Source organism: Anomalospiza imberbis, chromosome 3, assembly GCF_031753505.1.
Source record: "Anomalospiza imberbis isolate Cuckoo-Finch-1a 21T00152 chromosome 3, ASM3175350v1, whole genome shotgun sequence".
In the NCBI taxonomy this organism is placed as follows: Eukaryota; Metazoa; Chordata; class Aves; order Passeriformes; family Viduidae; genus Anomalospiza; species Anomalospiza imberbis.
This window is the reverse complement of record NC_089683.1, coordinates 46,013,519-46,032,933: the sequence shown is the minus strand read 5'-3', so window position 1 is coordinate 46,032,933 and position 19,415 is coordinate 46,013,519. Positions and strand designations below refer to the sequence as shown.

The following is a 19,415-nucleotide window of genomic DNA, read 5'->3' as shown; positions in this document are numbered from 1 at the left end:
GCAAGAAGGTTGCTTGGAGAAAATCTTCTCTGGAAAAACAACATTGTTTTTAACCACGCAGGAGCTAGACAGTGAGTAGCATGAAAAAAAAAAAAAGAACCTAAATGTTAAAATATTCCCCCACTTCAGAATTTCTTTCATTCCCCAGCAGTCAATTTGCCTCCTCCTGACCCCATCCATCTCCTGTGCCTGAACCATAGCATGCGGTTTGTCCCTGCTAGAGAGGCAAGTGTTCCCAACAGTGCTGATAAACCTCCATTGCATAAATACACTCCCATTTACCAGTGTCCCAGGCTCAGCCCTTTCCCTGCTGGAGTGAATTAAGTGTGTGGAAATGTTCCACAGTGCAGAGACAAAAAACCCCAGATAATTCTTATCCTATGTGGTATTCCTGTGCTTTCCTAGCAAAAGAAGCCGTGTGGAAAACACAGATGTACAGACACCTCAATCCCCACCAAGTGTGGTGGGAAAAGGCAGCTTCCAGGCTGCTGGTGTTGCTTGGGCAAAACACTCTGGGGAGGTGCTGCTGCCTGGCTATAAGGGCACAGAGGATAAAGGCCCAGAGCAGCTGTTTGATTTGGTATTTGCATGTCCACTCAGCAAGCAAGATTGCTGACAGGCCCACCTTCAGGAGTATGGCTGCTTAAATCCTTCTCCTAATTCTTATCCTAAGCATCTCACTCTCACTTTAAAGTGCTGACACATCTTTAAAAATGTGCTATTGTATGGCACCTGTGCAGTCTTGCACAGGTGGAGAGAGAGCCTGGGCCACAGAGGAAGGTGCAAGGGACAGTGCAAAGATGTTCTACCCCAGCATCTTATGTCAGGGGCACAGACAGCAGCAGGGGATGGAAAAGATGTTGTCTTGTAGGTGGCTGCCAAGTCTGGGTTTGCAGCTTGAAGTTTAATTGTGTTCAAAAGCAGGACAGAAGTTGAATCTGGACTACGTTTCTCCCTTCGCTGGCTGAAAGGTAGCTTGGGCAGCTCAAAAGATTTGCCTGCACTTGCCGTTTTCAGCTCAGGAGGGCTCATCACAGTTCAGCACGGTGTCAGCACAGGATTGAGGATAACTCAAACAATGCTGCAGTGAAGAATTACTTTTGGTATTTTGTCTTGTGTGTGGTCCCAACCCACTGCTGAAAGGGAACACCACAGCCAGGTGATGCATCTGAGGTACCTGCTGGAGAAGCTGCTCCCATGCCATGAGTCATATAGTGAACCACTGCACGCTTTCCCTAACCAGATACAGGCACATTCATCTTTTCTCTTGCTCTTTCTCTCCCACCACTTGTGTTGTGATGCCAACAAAGTAAATTCATTTTTTAAAAGGGTGAGAATCTGCTAGAAAATGCCCTTCACTGTGAGGCTTTGCTGCAACATGTGGAGACTTCACAGAGACCTGACCCCTGTTTCACCTCTTGCTGCCTTCTGTCACTTCTCTGCAGCAGACAGAGATGACACGAGCAGACCTACCTCTGCTGAACTGGCTGCCACCTCTGCTGTCAGCACTGAGTCAGCGCTTCTACCGTTCTCCAGCTGCCCCAGGAGCAGCTGGGTTATTTCCAGGACACTGGAGTTACTGCCCTCAATAAATGGAACTGCCACTGGGGGAATGGTGTCCCTGGGAGAGCTTTCTGTAGTCAGAAGAAAGAGCTTAAGCATCAAGAGGGCAGGGAAAGGCATAGTGGTTTTCTACCCAGGGGATTTTTGTGAGGCACTCCTGAGCAAAATGCAGCAGCCTGGGACCTGCTTTCTGTGAGCTTTCAAGGGAGGAGCTCGCATGAAGATCAGGTGATGGGGAGACACCTCACAACACAGACTGTCCCCCAAACAAGCAAACCCAGCAAGCATTAAGGTGAGATCCAGATGTGCTCATCCCCCATGCAGAGCTGAATCTCACCTGCTTGGTCACTCCTTCCAAGCCACACATCTCATCATAAAGCAGTAAGAAAGAGAAAACATTTGTATTTGTTTCCCATTGTATTTTTTTCTTCTTAATAATGACTGCTATAATAGCTAGCTGAAATGCTGAGGAGCAGCTGCAATATCAGAAATTATTTTTACCTCATTATAAAAAATTATCTTTTTTAAAGGGAGAGAGGCAGAATGGAGATTAGAGGCTCTACTGCTTCGTTGGGTGTTACTTAGCACCTGTGAATCATTACATTGATAAAAATATGCACAGACTCACTTTTCAGGTTTAAAAGTGTTTTGTCCTTTTGTTTGCTTAGCTAAATAAAGAGGGTTTGTTTGACCTGTGATTTTGAATCCAGCTGGCTTTTTAATATACAGTGACTCATACAAAGCAGCCTGCAGAGTCAGTCTCTTTTCCACAGTTTTACTGCAGATTTAGGCAGAAACCCCCCAGAAAATCAAGCGGTGTGAGGGGCTTTCAGCCCCTACTGGCTCCCAACCAGGTCTTCCTCACCAGAGCTGTGCTCTTCATTCTGTAATTGCTCCTGCTGAAACAAGGGAGCTCATCATAGTGAGAGGTACTTCAAACAAGCCAAATAACTGGGATTTGGTCTTGCAAGGCACTGCAAGTCCAGTATGATTTTCAAGGCTGGTAATGAACCATTAGTTTCTAATGAAGATTGGAGCTGAGGCTTGTCTCAAAATGGTAACGTTTTTGTAATGAGATACTGCCATTATCTTGGCTGAAGTACAAATAGAGCATCACTAGTTTCAGTGGGAAACTCTTTAGACCAAGTCTGTCATTATTTTACCTAGATCAGAATAAGGCAAAGTTTTTTTAAGAGTGGGAAAGCAGGAAATCTCATCTCCATTTCCAGAAAAGATTACAAAGAATACACCACAACCAAATATTGGGCCTAATTCTTGCACCTCACTCAGTGTGTTTTCTCTCCTCGTAGACTGTACATGAGAACATAAAAAGCTTTGAGTCCATGGGCCTGTAGGGACAAGGAAATAGTAATTGCAACTGCCATTGCAGTTCTGGTCTCTATGCAGGCAAAGTTGCCTGCAGACTTTTGGAAATAGAAGATCAGACACAGTTCCCCTTGAGCAGACACATGGTTGTCCCCTGGGCTGGCTTCCCGCTGGGGATATGGCAGAGTCACAGCCCTGCCCTGTCCAGTGACTGGAAATGGGGCTCCAGGAATTTTTGTCTCCCAGATAATTTCATTATTAAGGTCAAAGTGCCATCATCGAATAACAGGAGGAGTTTGTGGGCCCAGATACTGCAAATGTAACACCATTTTCTCAAATAAATGTCTGCTGTTACAAGAAAAAACTCTGAAAGGAAAATAGAGGTGTCATGCTATACACAACCCTTGGACTTCCTCCATCATCTAAAATGAGATGTCTGGGGAGAGAAGAGATTAGGTAGCCTCTTTTATGTTATTCCACTCAGGTATTCCAGCAGAGAATTCAGGTATTCCTTTCAAAGAATTCACTTTGAAAATTAAAACTGTATTTTACTGCAAGTGGGTTGATATCAACTCCACTGTTAGGGCTAACCAAAACATATCAAAATACTCTCTCCTCTTTTACCTTAGTTTTTCCTAGATATTATGAGTCAGCATATCTTTCTGAATGTGGCATATAGAGAAAACTCTTGCATCTGTATTGTCTCAGGAAAATGAATGTCTACGATCACTGTAATCCGAATTTTCTTCCTGGAAGAGAAGAATGCTTGGGGAAACACTTTGAAAGTGTCACATTTTAAACAGGAGGGAATCAGCTTTATTTTTTAGACACAGTGAATCATTGGGGAAAGTGGTAACTGAAAATGTGGTCATATAACAGAAAAAAAAGGAACAAAGTCTCATTTAAAGCAACATGAACTAAAATTGGAAGAGTAACTCACCTAAGTCGTTTACACTCCTCGATTAAGTGGTTTATTACTCAAGTAGGATTCTATTCAGTTAAGCTATGTATCTAATTTTTATACAGAATGTCACTGTGCAATGAATTCATGGTGAAAATTCTCCCATGCCCGACAGGGTTAAAGGAGGGAGGTTGCCTTAGAGGCCACCTGTGGCAGATTCTGCCCCCTGAAGGACTATAAGTAAGGATAAAAAGTTTCTCCTAGGGGTTTTAGGGCCAATGCTGGTCTTCAGAGCCTGTACAGGGCTCGCAGAAACCTGCTCAGGTCCTACAGGACATCTCACACCTGGGTGCAGGGTCGGTGTCAGGGTGTGAGGATCTGCATAAACTCTCTCCTGTGGTTTTGTTCCAGTCAACACAGATATGCCAAAGATTTATGAGGCTAAAACCTAGCAAGTGGTGCTTTTTCTCATTTTAACAGAAAACTTTGCCACATTTCACCTGTCTGAGGCACTCACTTTCCCCTCAGCAGTTACTGTTGTGGGTGTTGCAGCACCTTTGGCTGAGTCTCTGCAGGGTGAGGTCAGAGCACAGTGAGGATACTCCAGCCAGCAGTTTGGTCCCTGGCTTTGCAAGGGTAAAAGGGAGCTTGAGCACTCCGTGTGCCACCCAGCCACAGGGCCTCTTTTATTTGCTGGCTTAGACGTAGCATATGAAATGTGGCCTTAAAAGGGGGTAAAAGCATCTTTTTTTACCAGCAACTTGAGAGCTCTTAATTTGAGTAGTATTTTGACCTATAATAAAATCTAGTTTGAATTTTATTTGTAACAATTCTGCAACAGTTCCCTGAAGAACTACATGCCTGAAGGTACCCATCAATTACAATGTCAGATTTGTGATTATTAAAATTTATAAAAATAGTGGAACTAGCAGTCTGGAATACTAAGTTTTCTTTTAAATGAAATATCTTTGTGTTATCAGTGAAATTATGCTGGATTTCATAATAGTTGCACATAATACAGTATTACTGATTCACAGCCTCTCTGATGCTTGTTGGATCCTTGTGGACCCAACTGCTCCAGCAGGCAGAAGTTTGATCCATTGCCAGTCATAAACTGGGAAAAGCACTACTCCAAACTTTATATATGGTACCATGCATATAAAAGGAATCTGCTTCAGCCCTTAAATGCAAACAGAAGCATAGTGATAAACCACAATATAACCAAGATGTAAGTGTAGCATAACTATATATAAATGAACAGTAACACTGCTCCTGAAATCTGCTGCACGTGCTGTTGTTTTGAATAAATCAGCCAGTCACTGGTGGATTTGAACCTGAGTGAAGGAGTGCTCCAAACTCTGAACAACATTGACCTCTGATGGACTCTCTGAAGCCACTAAGCCAGGGGACTGTCAGAAGACTGTATGCTGCTCTGAGACAGGCAGACAGCAAAGATGCAGCATGAAGTCTAAGAACAAGGAGGCAGAGAAACAATTCAGATTCCCCTCAGAATTGTGGATGATAAGGAAAGTCCACATATTGTGCCATTTTACAGGCTTTTAAGAAAGAATACTGTGCCTTTTTTTCCCTTTTCCTTTTTTCCCTTTTGACTTTAGACTAAAATAGGAAAAAAGAGCCCAGCTTAGAGAATGCTGTTCCCCGCAGTATGATAATTTTTAAATGGGTCATTATTGTAAAGGGTTAATTTATAACTTGAAAATTAAAGCTACTGGGAACCTGGTTAAGTAAATGTAACAAGCAGCCTATTTGACTAGGCTATTTGTTTCCTTGGTTGTTGGAGGTAAAAAAAAAAAAAAAGAATTTGTGATCTTCGTTCCTCTTTGCCAGACTAAAGAAGAGAACAAACAAACAAGCAGGAAGGTGCTTTTCTTGGTCCAGTATTTCATCTCCATAGTGAATGATGATCTCTTCAGGCAGAATTACATGGGAAGCCTTCAAAAGTAAACAAAGGGACTTTGCTCAACTCTTCTTTCTAAATGCATCTGAACACACAAGGTTATATTACATTTTATATAGTTTTATTTGTATACAAAATGTTATAATTTATCAATGTTGTGCAGCAAATATAGATAGACACACACATCACATACATACATCCCCACCCCCTTCCCTTCCCAACACACACACTTAGAAATACGACACGAACACAACTTTCTTCCTCTCTGCCCTTCAGAAAGGCAACACTGTTTTGGCAGGTCAGCAGCTAGAAATAAGGTGCTATAGTTAAGCAGTACCGGAATGTCTTCACTTTACAAATGTGATGTGCAAATTTATATACAACCACATTGTTATTTTTTTTTTCAGGGAACCCGAAACTCCATACCCTGAACCACTCTCCGAGATACAAATATGTATAAAGTGCTAATACTTAAGCATGTTTCCAATGACTTCACGACGTAGTTTGAAGTTTAGAACAGGCACTGTAATAGTTCGCTGGGTAGATTGTCACTGGGTGCAGTTTGACAGAGAAAAGTCACTCAGACATCGCTGGGGGACCGGGAGCGAAAGGACACTTTAGCCTGAAAGCAGCCACAGAAGAGCACCCACATGGACCTCTGGATTTCCTGGTTTCTGTAGGCATAAATGATGGGGTTGATCATGGAGTTGTAGGTAGCAGGTAGGAGCGTGGCGTACGTGTACACAGAAGGGTAGTCAGGATCCCCCACCACACAGTAGATGGCAAAAGGCAGCCAGCTGGCTCCGAAAGTCCCAAGGATGATAGCCAGGGTAGAGACTCCTTTTTTGGTGGTGACATAGTGCGAAGCAGTCAGAAAGTGCTGCTGGAGAGCTATCTGGTGGGCATGCCTGCAGACGATCTTGCAAATCTCGATGTAGAGATGGAGCATGATGAGGAAAATGAGAAAGAAAGAGGCAGACAGCAGCGTCACGTTACTCTTGGTCAAGGGTCTGACGACGCTGCAGGAGGTGCGGTCGTGAAGGCAGTTCCAGCCCAGGACGGGCAGCAGCCCCAGGCAGAGGGAGACCCCCCAGGCACCCGCCAGCATGGTGTGAATGCAGAGCACCGTCCTCTCCGAGTAGTAGGTGAGGGCATTGTAGAGGGAGAGGTAGCGATCGACCGTGATGGCCAGCAAGCTACTCACGGAGGCGGCGAAGGAGGCGACGAGGAAGCCCACCGTCAGCAGGCTGACCGTCTCCGAGCGGATCACGTACTGGAAAACGAAGTTGAGGATGAGGCCGAGGCCGGCCAGGAGGTCAGCCGTGGCCAGGCTGCCCACTAGCACGAACATGGGGGTGCGCAGGGCGGGCGAGTAGCAGATGATGGCAACCACCAGGGCGTTCTCGCAGGCGATGGCGGTGCCGGACACGCAGAGCATCACATCCCAGGGGTTGAGGGCGGCGGGCGCGGGCGGCCGCGACGAGAGCTCCAGCGAGGAGTTGCCGCCGCCGGCCGGCAGCCGCGGGGCCGCCGCTCCGCTCTCGTTCAGGGCTGCCGCCGCCTCCATCGCCGCCCGGGCGGCCGGGGCTGTGCGGGGACCGCGGCGGCGCGGCGATGGGCCGTGGGCAGGCGGGGCGGCGGTGGGGTGGCCGTGGGGCGGCGGGGCGCGCATGCCGGGCGGCCGCACCGCGCCCGCCCTGTCTGTGGTGCTGAAGCCGCAGAAGTTTCCCGCCGGCCCGGCCGCCCCCGCGCCCCGCCCCGCACACGCGTCAGGGGCGGGCCGGGCAGGGGCAGCCCGGCAGCGGGGAGCGGGGCGCGGCGGGGGCGCCGTGCTGCCGAGGCAGCGCGGGCAGCACTGGCTCCCACTCTCCGCCCGGCTCCGGGGAAGGGAGGGTTTGGTCGGGGGCACCGGGAGAGAAAAGTGAGCGCACGCACACACACACACAAACACACACACACAAACACAGGCACACGCGGAGCCGGCTCTCCCGCTGCTCTTCTCCTCGCTCCGCAGCCGGTTCTCCCGCGGTCGGTGCCGTCCGTGCAGCGCTTGGTGTAAAGCTCTGAGCCCAGCGGGAGCTCCGTGCTCCGCCGGGTGGAAATGTGCCAGAATAGCGCTCGGAAGAGCTGTGAGAAAGCCCGTTCCACAGTTACGCTCTCTGAACAGTGTATACTCTGGGGCTAACAGTCTGTTCGCCACCGAAAGCATCCGCGCCGTTTTCTGAGGTCCCCAAAATGGTAAGGTCAAACCATAGAAGACTCAGTCCCATGGGCATAACAGATACCAGCTCTCTCCTTGTCTCACCCTTTTTGTGCCACAACCAAGCAGCAGCCAGCACGTTCCCTCTCTAAAGTATGAATAGATGAAGCAGAATCACAGAATCACGAGGGTTGGAGGGGATCTCTGGAAAACATGCAGTCCAACCTCCCTGCCAAGGCAGGGTCAGTACAGAGCCTGTGACACAGGAACATGCCCAGGTGGGTTTTGAATGTCTCCAGGGAGGGAGACTGCACAACCTCCCCGGGCAGCCTGTTTCAGTGGTCTGCCACCCTCTGTGTAAAGTTCTTCCTCAGGTTGAGGTAGAACTTCTTGCATTTTAGCGTACAGCCATTGCTCCTCATCCTGCCACTGGGCACCACCGAAAAGAGCCTGGCACCATCCTCATTACACCTGCCTTTGAAATATTGATACATATTAATATGGTCAAAGGATAGATAACATTCTTGTGCCCATTGCGGGCAAAACCAGTATCAAACAAATGTGGGCAGTGGGTAGCTTCCCTCTGCAGCAACACAGCTTTCCTAGGGGACAAGCCAAAAGGTGTCCCCACTTCAGTCTGAGACACTGCGTTTGTCCTGTGACTGACAATCAAAAGAATGTGGAAATAAAATAACCTCTCAGTTATGAGAACAGCATGTAAACCATCTAGACACAATTTTGAAAAATACATTAGAAGAAAATGTGTTTACTGTCTTGAACAGTCCAAACAAAGGAAGCATGCAGGCTGTGCCACAGTAAAAGGTGGGCACATTCAGAAAGAATTAGTGTCAGCACTCATTACATTCACCCCTGTCGATGTCCTCCTGCAGGCTAAACACTATCATCAAGGCAAGCTGTGGACACTTTGTACCTCTGTAAACAAATGAAGCCATTGCTCCCCAGGAATTCTGAAACACAGATCTCAGAAAAGCTTAATTTGGAAGGCACCAGTGAAGGTCAGGTCTGGGGTGTCTCTCCTGTCCCACCACCTGCTCAGAGCAGGGACAGGATCAACTGTGCAAAGGTTTGATGGGTCTCACTCAGTCAAGTCTGATTATCCCCAAGGAAGAAGATTGTACAGCCTCTCTGGGCAATCTGCGGCTCTGCTTCACCCTCAGCTCTAAAGATTTTTCCTTTTTATTTAGTAATTGCCTTCGCTACAACCTGTGTCCGCGATCCCTGTGGGGTGTCCTGGCATCTTTTTGTATGTTTTCCCTTACCTATCCAGGGACTACATCAGCATTAGTAACTGCAGTAAAACCAGTTTCAAGCGGAGTTAAGAAGGGTTTGCAAGTCTCCTCAACTCAAGCACTTGGTCAAGTACCCCTGCTATAGTTTAGAACATAGCAGTTGCCCTATACCCTCTGCCAGCTGCAGGATTAAGATTAATGTTGAAATCACAAGAATCCCAGTGTGGAAAGAGCTGCTACAGAGCAAGGCAACAGAAGGCAAGGTAAAATCTCAGGTAAAGTAAAATTCTGTATTTGCCCAGAGGAAATCCTCCAGTCTACCTCTCAAACATAGGTGGTTAATTTCAACATTAATTAAAATGACTGTGGCAGAATAAATTATTCCAAACATCTTTCAAAATTGATTAAATATGCTGCCATTCAAACTTAGCAAGTCAGGTTTGCAAACATGAACCAGCTGGGGTCCACTATGAAGCTGTAAGAGCTGCAGTAATTTTATGGCATCTATAAAGCAGAAAGAGAAATGTAATTTATCTGATTTTCAGTAATGAGATGTGGTGTGGAAAGACTTGGTTTGGGGCCAGTTTGTCACATTTTTGACCAGCCTGTTACTGCTGGAAAACTAGTATGTGCCAGGTCTTGGCTACAATAGCATATGTATCATAGGGCAGTGTGGTGTTTTTTTTTTTTTTTTAATATATATTGGATTTTAAACAGTTTTCCTTAACTGAAAACATTAAGAGCCCATGCTGCCAAAGCAGAAGTCATTTCATGTGTGGTGAAACCTTGTGAGAGTGTTAGGATCTTAGAGTGAGAGGTAGAAAGAGTTTTTAGCCTGAGAGCAGGCTAGTCTCACACCCCGTGCCTGTGGTCACATATTTCACTCTGAGAAAGAATTGCTCAACCACCGTAGCGTGTCTCTGAACAGGAGATGCACATGTCCAGCTTGTCTTTGCTCCTTGTGACAGTTTTTTCTGAGTTCTTCCAGCTCTTAAGTTCCTTCATTTCCCTGGACTTTTACCCTTTCAAAGGAAGGATGCTCTTACAGTCCTCGTCAGGTTCTTACAGAGCCCACGGAGCAGTGCTGTGTGTCTTCCTCAACACCCTCACCTTGTCAAGTATCAACTGGCAGGGTTAGGGACCAACTCCATGCTTATTAAAATGGTTACACCTCCTTGGGAACTGTTTGTTTTTCCAGAGCTGTCATTAAAGGCCTTTTATCATCTTAGTAGAGATTCATCAGTCATTCCAACAAAAGGTGAGCCATCTGGATAGCTCTTAATTTTAACCGGTTGTGGGAAAAAAAAAGGATTCAAAGAGTGGATACAAAGCTGGTGCCAAAAAGCCACCACATTTCCCACAGCACCATAAGAAGCAGCAGGGAGAAAAGTCGAGTCAGACCTTTTGCATTGTCATCAAGATGTTTTCATCTTGCCCTCCTAGCTGAGGCTGGATCTGCAGATCTCACAGGAGAGTATAAATATAAAAAGCTATGTTCCAGCAGTGCATACCTAAGCATCGTGTATGATATAATTCAGTAATTATCTCAGTGAGTTTCTGAAAATTAAGCAGCAACAAAATAAAAAAGTTGCTGAAACAAATATTTTAAAAACCTCTCTGCTTGAATTCTCCATCTGTTCTGAGAGCTGAGCAGTATTGTCGTGTAATTTTAATATGTGATTACTTAATTTCAGTTAACTATGGATTATTTTGCTAGCTGGTATTTTTAATGATTAATAAGTAGGCTGAGTAAATGTTAAGTATTATTAAATGTGCTTTACATAGCAAGAGTTGGAACCAACAAAAATTTCTCTTCAAAATTTATCTTTCCAATAACATGCTGAAAATATTGAAGAGACATTTTTCTTCTGGCAACATAAAGAAGCCTTAAAATAAAGGCAGGAGGAGGGGAAGAGAGAAGGGGATAACACAGATGGTGAGCTCACCAGCGCTGGCATTTTGGAGACGTCTATGCAGCTGGTGTGAAAAGATGTTTTAAGCCCTTAGCAATCCATTTAGGCACTTCTTCAAGTTTATCATTTTCCTGAGTTGGTGAACTCAGCTGAGTCACCTGTTGACACCAATTTCCAAGTTTATACTAATGATACCCTCTGCTTGATCCTTCATATTTGGACAGGTGTCCACCTGCAAACATGCCATATTGCAAAACCTACCAGTGACATAAACCTCAGAGGGGTTCAAACACCATTTAGAATTTCAATCTCATCCTCTACAGTCCCGTTTCTCCACCACACATCTTGTTTCCTTCATGGACCTTGACTGTGCTTCTTGATGGAACACTCATGGTGCTACCACTCCTTTATGAAAAGTTTCCAGCTGTTTGGCTGCTCTGCCCCTCATAAAAATACATTCCAGAAAACAGCCTGCACATCTGTAAAATCTGTTTCACTTGTACAGTAAGGCTACGTGGGTCTGCATAAATGCAAGAAAACAACTATCACACTTTTTCTAGCACATGCTTGGGTTGAAAATACTGGTTCACTCTGTTACATTTAAAAGGTTGCATTTCTCCAATGGATTTTATGGATGCTTTTGAATTATACTGCGTCTTATGTGGTCTCTGAATCACCAGCAGAAAGTACAGGGACAAACTTCACATAAGCAGGTGAAAATCTACTTTCAATAATGTAACAAATACCAGTCACCAGGAATGGATTCATGCTGAACCTTAGGTTGAAATTTTGGTTTTGAGGTAGAATTCCCAACCAACCTCCCCTGGCCCTGCCCCACTCACAGTTTCAGCAGCTGCTGGTCCTGCCCTAGGCTGACAGTGGTAAGGTTCCAGGCTCTGATTCCTCTTCCTCCTCCCACTCCCACTGTAGACAGGATGAGTTTTGGATGCAGCTTTGACCTCTTAAGCTTAGACAGAGGTGCCTTTTCTGAATGTTCACCACCCAGAGATGTTTATTTTTGAGAAGATTTTTGAAAGCTTGAGCTCTCATATCATCATTTAGAAAGGGCACAGATACTATGAAAGCTATCAACATGTTCTGAGCAATCTCCACGTCTATCAGCCCACTGCCAACATCCAGCCAGGCTGAGGCAGAAGAGCTGGCTTAGCTTCCAAAGGAGTAACTTAGGCCAGCAACTTTGGATGTGGAAAGACCTGCACGTGGGTTTGTATGGTAACTGCTTACCCTTATTGGAAAAGTTACCCTCTGGTTCACTCTATTTATTTCTAGAGATAAGTGATGAATCAGCTGAAGCTAAATACACATATTTTGCACCTTTCCTTCCTTGCCCTGCTTGTTCTGTTGATGGAAAGAAAGCTGCAGCAACAAAGGTCATTCATCACTAGACGTGTCATCAAGTGCAATGGAACAAGGTCTTTTATTGCTCTTATTAATTTAAACTTTTTCAAAACCTTTTTGTTAAAGTTTTTGAAAGGCTTCAAACTGGCCTTTAAATTGCACATCTAAGAGAGGGAGTCCAGAGTTCACCTAACAAATGTTGTTTTGCAGCTTTGTAAAAAGAAACTGTAAATTTATTTTGCTAAAATAACTAAAAACACTGGTTTCTGTTGTTCCATGTGATCCCATAAATTGATGAACAGTGGCTACACAGGAGGGTGTAGACAGATATTTTTCATTAAAGTTAATAATGAATTTGATAACAATTTTTCCAGATACTAGAATGCCAGCTAAAAATAAATTTCATTGTGGAAAAAGCACTATGCCCATCTTCCTCTTTGAAATTGCTTTATTGGAAATTGCAAGAAGACAGCCCCATCATCACCCATGGGTAATTTCCCTGCCTGCAGCACAGACATGGCTCTGTGGGCCAGTTCCTATAAAGGGTTTGGGGAACAACAGTAAGGTATGTGCCTCCCCAAAAGGGGAAAAGATCTATTTCTAAGTCAGGAATCCCAGTGCTGAGGATCTGTTGAGCAGGTAGAGCTCAGAATAGGGTCCAGCTGGAGAATAGGATAAGCTCAACCATGGGTCTAACCAGAGGGATAGGCTGAGATAGCAGCTCTGCACTTTTGCCCAAGAAGGATCTGCCCTAGAACATTTTCCAAAAATTGGTACTCATGTCTTTGTTTGTAGAGACCCAAGCAGGACATTTTTATAAAATCCAGGAGAAGACATTTGCCCAGACACAGCCCCTTAGATACTCATGTAACGACTGAACAAGTCCCTGCGGATTTGGTAGGGAAAGTCTGATTCTCTGGCCCACATCTCCCACAGGAATGAATTATGCCCCACCTAAAATTTGGGCCAACAACCATATTAGGCAGCCACTGCATGTAATACAGAAACATTGGTTTTGAGGTAGGAGCAAATCTCCAGCTTCACTCACCTTGTGAGGCTGTAGTTAGGCTTTGTTTCCTGCTCCTGCTCTGGTACATCTCCACAGAGCCTCAGCACAAAATGAGCTGTACTCAATCCCCTGTTGCTGGTTTTCCAATTTGCCCTTAAAATTGCCCTTAAAATTTCAATGATGGAGTTGCTTTGATCTCCATAGGCAATTTCTTCTAGGGCTCAACTAATTTCCCTAATTACAAGGTGGAAGCCAAGAAACACTGGGTGGCCTTGAGTCACTAGAAATCCCAGGCATCTGAGAAGATTGCATCCTAAAAAGATGTGGTAGAACAGGTGAGATCTTTTCTGTTAATGGCAGGAAAGTGGGCAAAGAGCTGCTGCTTTCTCCTTCAGAGAGGAAGGCTGTACCTTCAGCAGTGGGGCATGTTATGGGGAGAAAGCAAGGTCCCTGCCTGCCAGTGGGAATGCTGTCCTGGGCTGCTTGGCCTGGGAATTTGAAATCACAGACACAAATCCATACATCCCAGCCAAATATATTACATATCAAATTAGATATTACCCAGAGACACTAATAACTCAGGTGTAAACCAATAGCATGTACATATATATACCCTTGTTATTTTAAAGTTTAGTTCTGTACATATTTTATATGAGTCTTCCAGATACAAATATAGTTTCATATTTCTTTACTTGTCAACTCGGCAAACCTTAAAGAAGACATTTCCTCTAAGAGAACAAATTAAAGCAAGTATAAAACAAGCCAGTTACTGCTCAACAGCCTGGGTGCCTGCCAGCAAGAAACAAATTGATGAATATTTAGCTGTGTCAGTAACAGAGAATTGCAAATTCTCAGGAAACTATTTTTTTGTAGTTTTTTTTTTCCCCAGTGATGTCAGCTTTACAATAGTAAAACCAAAGGTAGAGCTGGCAAGGCTGAAGCTATTAGCAGGGTGCTTACAGGGCAGAGCATAGGGGCAGGGAAGATTACATCTCCCAAAGCTGGGAAAGGCTGGAAAAAATCCACAGACAAAGCAATACATCCAATCACTCTCCTCCTCCACATCCCACAGGTGAACCCACGCTCAGCTTAGTAGCTGAGGGACCAAATGTAGGGACCCAATGATGTGATATCCATAACTTTGGAGTCCTCCATACAAATGATCGTGCTGATGTAGATCACAAATGAATAGTTTTCCAGGCAGAAGGACAATTGTTTCACCTCTGTAATCCCTGCAGAAGGGCTTGTTTCTTGACATGAGTGCTAGAAGGACCTTCTAATATGTCAGGTTTTCCACTGTTATTTCCAAAAAGCCTATGAGGTAGAAATATGGGTTTGAAATACAGTGCTAGGATATGGAGAGCTTTAAATTCAAAATTGTGGGTTGGGTCACTAGCTAGAAGTTAATGAAGAAATGAGGGATTCTGAAGAGCTGAAGGTAGCAATGTGCTCTATGTAGAGAGGGAAAGAGCAAAGCCCAAGTTGAGCATCAATACTTCACTGTTGATATATGTGCTAATTGGTAGCATCCACTTTTTATCTAATCAAGAAAGTGTGTATGTGTGCCATGGAAAATAAAAATTGATTGCTTCCTTCTATGGCCACAAACACTGTGGCATGGTGTGCTGTGGCAGAGCTCAGCCTTCAGTTCCTCTTCTTGGGAATACTGGAGTAGGGGTCACTGTCCCTAAGAGACTGCTCCTCTCATGAACATTCGTATTTGGAAAAGCAGAAAATGCAGCAAACATCACTTGCCACCATTAATAAAGGCCCTCAGTGTCTTAAAATAGCAAGAAGACCTTTTTTAATCCAGAAAGTGCTATATTCAGCTGGAGATAATTTGATGGTAAATTACACTCTGACAAAGAAGAGTTAATCACTGACCTCAAAATTAGCTGTTGCCTAGGTACCCCTGGTCAGGCTGTGTTTACATTTATGTTGTGCAAACAGAATGCAGTACCAAGCCCTCAGATGTATATTCAGGGCTTTAAAAGTGGCCAGTTTTCCAAAGTGTGATATGGTGCCTGGGACTGTGAGTTTAAAGGTGGAAATGTTGATGCCAAATAGATATCATTCAGATCATTCTGTGGGAGCTCTTGCAGATGTAGTTTCAGTAACATTGTTGAAACTCAAAAAAAACCCCCAAGAAACAATTAAACCAAAAACCCAAACTCAAAAAAACCCTCCACAGCATGTTTTGTTGGGGAGAAGCCATCCTGGTTAAAAAAAGATGTGCAGACAGCTTTAGCAGCTAAGAACCATACACTGGACACCTAAGTAATGTCGTTAGCATGGCTTCTCAGAAGACACACCACTCTAGATAATTTTTCTTTCCCTCAGTTATGGGATCAGACACCTCTGTGGGATGGAACCAACACCTCTATGCAGAAAAATACACTTGGATTTCTCCAAAGTGTGTGATTTGGTACTGCATGTCACTAGGGACTTTTGTGGTGTGGCATTAGCAAGGTGTATGGGGTCAAAAACTGACTGGCTGTCAGATTGCAGCGAGTGGATGTGGGGGGAATCAAAGCTTGTGCCTTCACTGAATGTCTCCTAACTATTATTTCTGTTGTTGTTGCTGTTTTCTAATAACCTGAGGGGCAGTGGTGGTGATCAAAGCGGAGGGTTCCTCACCACCAGGCCTTTGGTACCACGACACCTTCAAAGTCATGCCCATTGGTTTTGTGCCCTTTGCCATCCAGTGAGGGGACTCTGATTTGAAAGCACAGACAGTTCAGGAGAAAACCCTGCCTGTCACGGGGGAGTGTGATTCTGGGATCCTTCGCTGCTCTGCAAGCCTTTGCTCCTCGGGCTGGTCTGGGGGCCGGGGATTTTTCTCCCTCAGGTCAATGGATCCCTGGGAGGTGTTGAAGGAGCCGATGCTCAGCACTGCCTGCTCCTGTCACCCTGCCAGCCCACTGCTCATCTCCTTGGGAACCAGCCCCAGGCACAGGCTGATGTGCCAGGTGGGGCTCGCTAATATTAGGTGTGAAGATTGGCTCAATGGCAAGCTGGGAAAAGATTGACAATTCCTAATTTGCGCTTCCCAGCCTCAGGAGTTCCAGCCAAATTTTTTTGCAATCTGCTTTGGGAAAAAACCCCAAAGTTTTAGAGGATAAATCCAAAGGTCTGCTCTGGTATTAGCCATAGCACCTACTTCTGCTGCACACTCTTCAGTCAACAGTGTGTGTTCCCATAGCAACAGGAGGAATTAATTTAATGACATTATTAGGCCTTATTTACATGCATGCACACACACACCTGCACACCATGCATACAGAGAGAAAGAGAATGAGAGAGTTCTACTCTTCAGGAAGATCCCCATGAGAAGTCAATCCAGTGCGTGAGGTTCACAGTGACTGCAAGATCCTGATTTTTCACTTTACAGGCAGGCACAAACCCAAAAGCTGACTGACCAGCCAAAAACAATTCAGCAGCAGAGCCCAACAACAACGGGGTCCAACCTCATAGCGGTGATACAGCTGGGAGTGGGGATACCACCAGTGGAGGCTGGAAGACCCCCCTTTCATTGTCCATCCCTCAGTGCCACCTCTCACCAGGCAGGTGGTGCCAGAAGGGAAGCAGAGCTCCTCTCCCTATGTGCTTCCTGCAGAGGAGTGGATTTGTGGCAACATTTCTGTCCCATCCACATTTCCTTTGCCTTGTGGGAGGATGCTGCACACCAAACTTCACTGTGTTTTGCCTGCTTCATCCCAGACCCGGGGGCTTTTGGACAATCTCTGTATCATCACACATGAGTCAGCTATTTCTGTAAGCCCTGAAGCTCTTCTTGTTTATTGACCTTCTGCTATTTGCAGTTACACATTAGCCAAATAAACTTCAGAGACAGCGTCACTCCTCTTTGCATTTCAAAACACTGGCACTTTACATTAAGGTATCTCATAAAAATCTATTAATTGAGGGAAAGGACAACACCATTTATGCTCAGATACCGTTCTCAAATGTTTAGTAACTTTGGTATTTAAACAAAGTATTTCAGAAAACCTTGTTGTGACTTCCTCGTGGGAGCCAAAAGATGTAAAAACCCAGTCACTTTGTAAGAGCTCTCCAAAAATGATGCTTGCTATCTTTTTAATATTTAAAATGCTAATATGGCTTTTGCTGGTGTTTATTATCTAAAGGCATAGAAATATTTATTTTTAAATGCCAAAAGGGTTAGAGTAATTTCTAGTTAAAGATATTTGGTAGATCATCAAGATCTGACAACACTCTAAATTAATTTGGATTCTCAATGTGAAAAAAACAAAATCTTTGTTAATTTATCTGGAAGTATCCAATGCAACTTTAGAGATGAGCCAGTCCTGCATTCCCACACATCCCCATGGCAGGACCAGCTGATTTCCAGGGAAGCATCACTTAGTGTATTTGTAATGACGTCCTTTTTGCTGGTTTTGAGTTCATGCACTGATAGTCTTCTAATGGTGTTTTCTTTGTTAGTTATATCTCACCTTCCTCTAACAATACTCACTTTTAAGCCACAATTTTGTTACTCTAACCAGTAAGTGATCTAATTGATCTAATCTGTAATTGTGAGGATACCTGCCTCTAGTATGGACCGGAACATTATCAGAGTTGCCAGTCAAATGCTGCTCTCCTCGGTTGCATTAGATGCCTCCATTTCTAACACACCACTTCATTTTTATTCCCTTCCTGGGCAGCACCATGGACTTTTAAAAAATCCTGGAAGTGAACAGCTGAGTAACTAGAGGATAGGTGATGAGCAAGGGGAGGAATGTGATGCAAAGGTGACTGGCACAGACACCTTCTGCTTGTTTGGGCATATGGCTTTTTACCCCTCCAAACCGGACCTCTTCAAATGCAGGAGCTGCTCCTCTACAGCCTGTTGCAGATGGACAACCAGTGCACCCCTGTGCAGGGATTTAGTCCTTCCCTTATAACCCGTTGCCCGTATTCTTATCAGAGGAGTGAAAGAGTGACAGGAGCCACTGGCTCTCCCCCACCACTCTTACAGTGGTGAGAGGGGAACCTGGGCTGTGCTGCCCCTGCGCTTTCAAGGCAGCGCCTGAAATTCTGGCATGGGGATAATTTGATTTCCACCTGGGCAGCAGATGTCAAGAGACAGCAAACCTCCATACCGGCTCTCCCATTGCCTGCTCCCAGACCTCCCCTGGCTTCTTTGTGCCACCAGGTTCCCACAGATCACACCTCAGCCATTTGCAAAGCTCTGCAGAAAATCAAGATATGAAAGTTTTGCCGCTTAAGAAATCAAAGTTATTTCAGATCATATTGTGGGGAAGGAAGCAGAGATGTGGAATTTGTTTGGACACAGAAGGAACTTCAAAATAACTCTGCTGTACCAGTAGGCCCCACACAGGTACTGCCTCCTTAATCACACTGTGAAGGTGTGGACTCCAAACCTCTAAATCACTTATGGTTTTAAAATTTCAAGCCCCAGATTGCAGACTCAGAAGTGTTGATAAACTATTTACTTGTTCTGGGTGAGTGGAAATAATGGCCTTATGTATTTTTTCAAACACAGAAGCAGACACGGGCTCGTCAGTTTTGCAGGTCAACACCATGCATGCCACCTATCCAAGCAGCTACACAGAGGTACAGAGGTGGAACAGAGATTTTGGGTCATGGCTGTCCCAGAGCAGGTTTTTCAGTGGGTTTTAGTCTGGCTGCATGACATGGTCACTGAGTAGTGCAGCACTGGCTGCACCAGGAGGGGAGCTGCAAATCCTCACTCAAGAGCGCATGTGAAAAACCAGCCTGCCCCAGCTATGGCTGCAATACCCTCATCTCCTGAGGGCAGGGAGTCAAGATACTGAGGCAGAAAAGAAGGAACCCTCTTTATCAAAGCAGCAGATATAAATTTTCCTTCATTTTGGTTACTTCCCCCACCTGCTGTTATGCTTTTTGTCCTGTCTAAATTGAGATTTCATCCTTGGAATTCATCCATGCTCCAGAAATATCCAGATACAGAGTGAA

At 44.9% G+C, this 19,415-nt stretch overlaps 1 protein-coding gene across 1 annotated transcript; it reads right to left on the bottom strand.

Annotated features, from left to right (window-relative positions):
* Nucleotides 1-6,096: 6,096 nt before the first annotated feature.
* GPR6 (G protein-coupled receptor 6) lies at nt 6,097-7,465 on the bottom strand. Its single transcript, XM_068184233.1, has one exon. It carries the CDS (start codon nt 7,378-7,380, stop codon nt 6,289-6,291), a length of 1,092 nt encoding a protein of 363 aa, XP_068040334.1. The 5' UTR covers nt 7,381-7,465; the 3' UTR covers nt 6,097-6,288.
* Nucleotides 7,466-19,415: the final 11,950 nt, after the last annotated feature.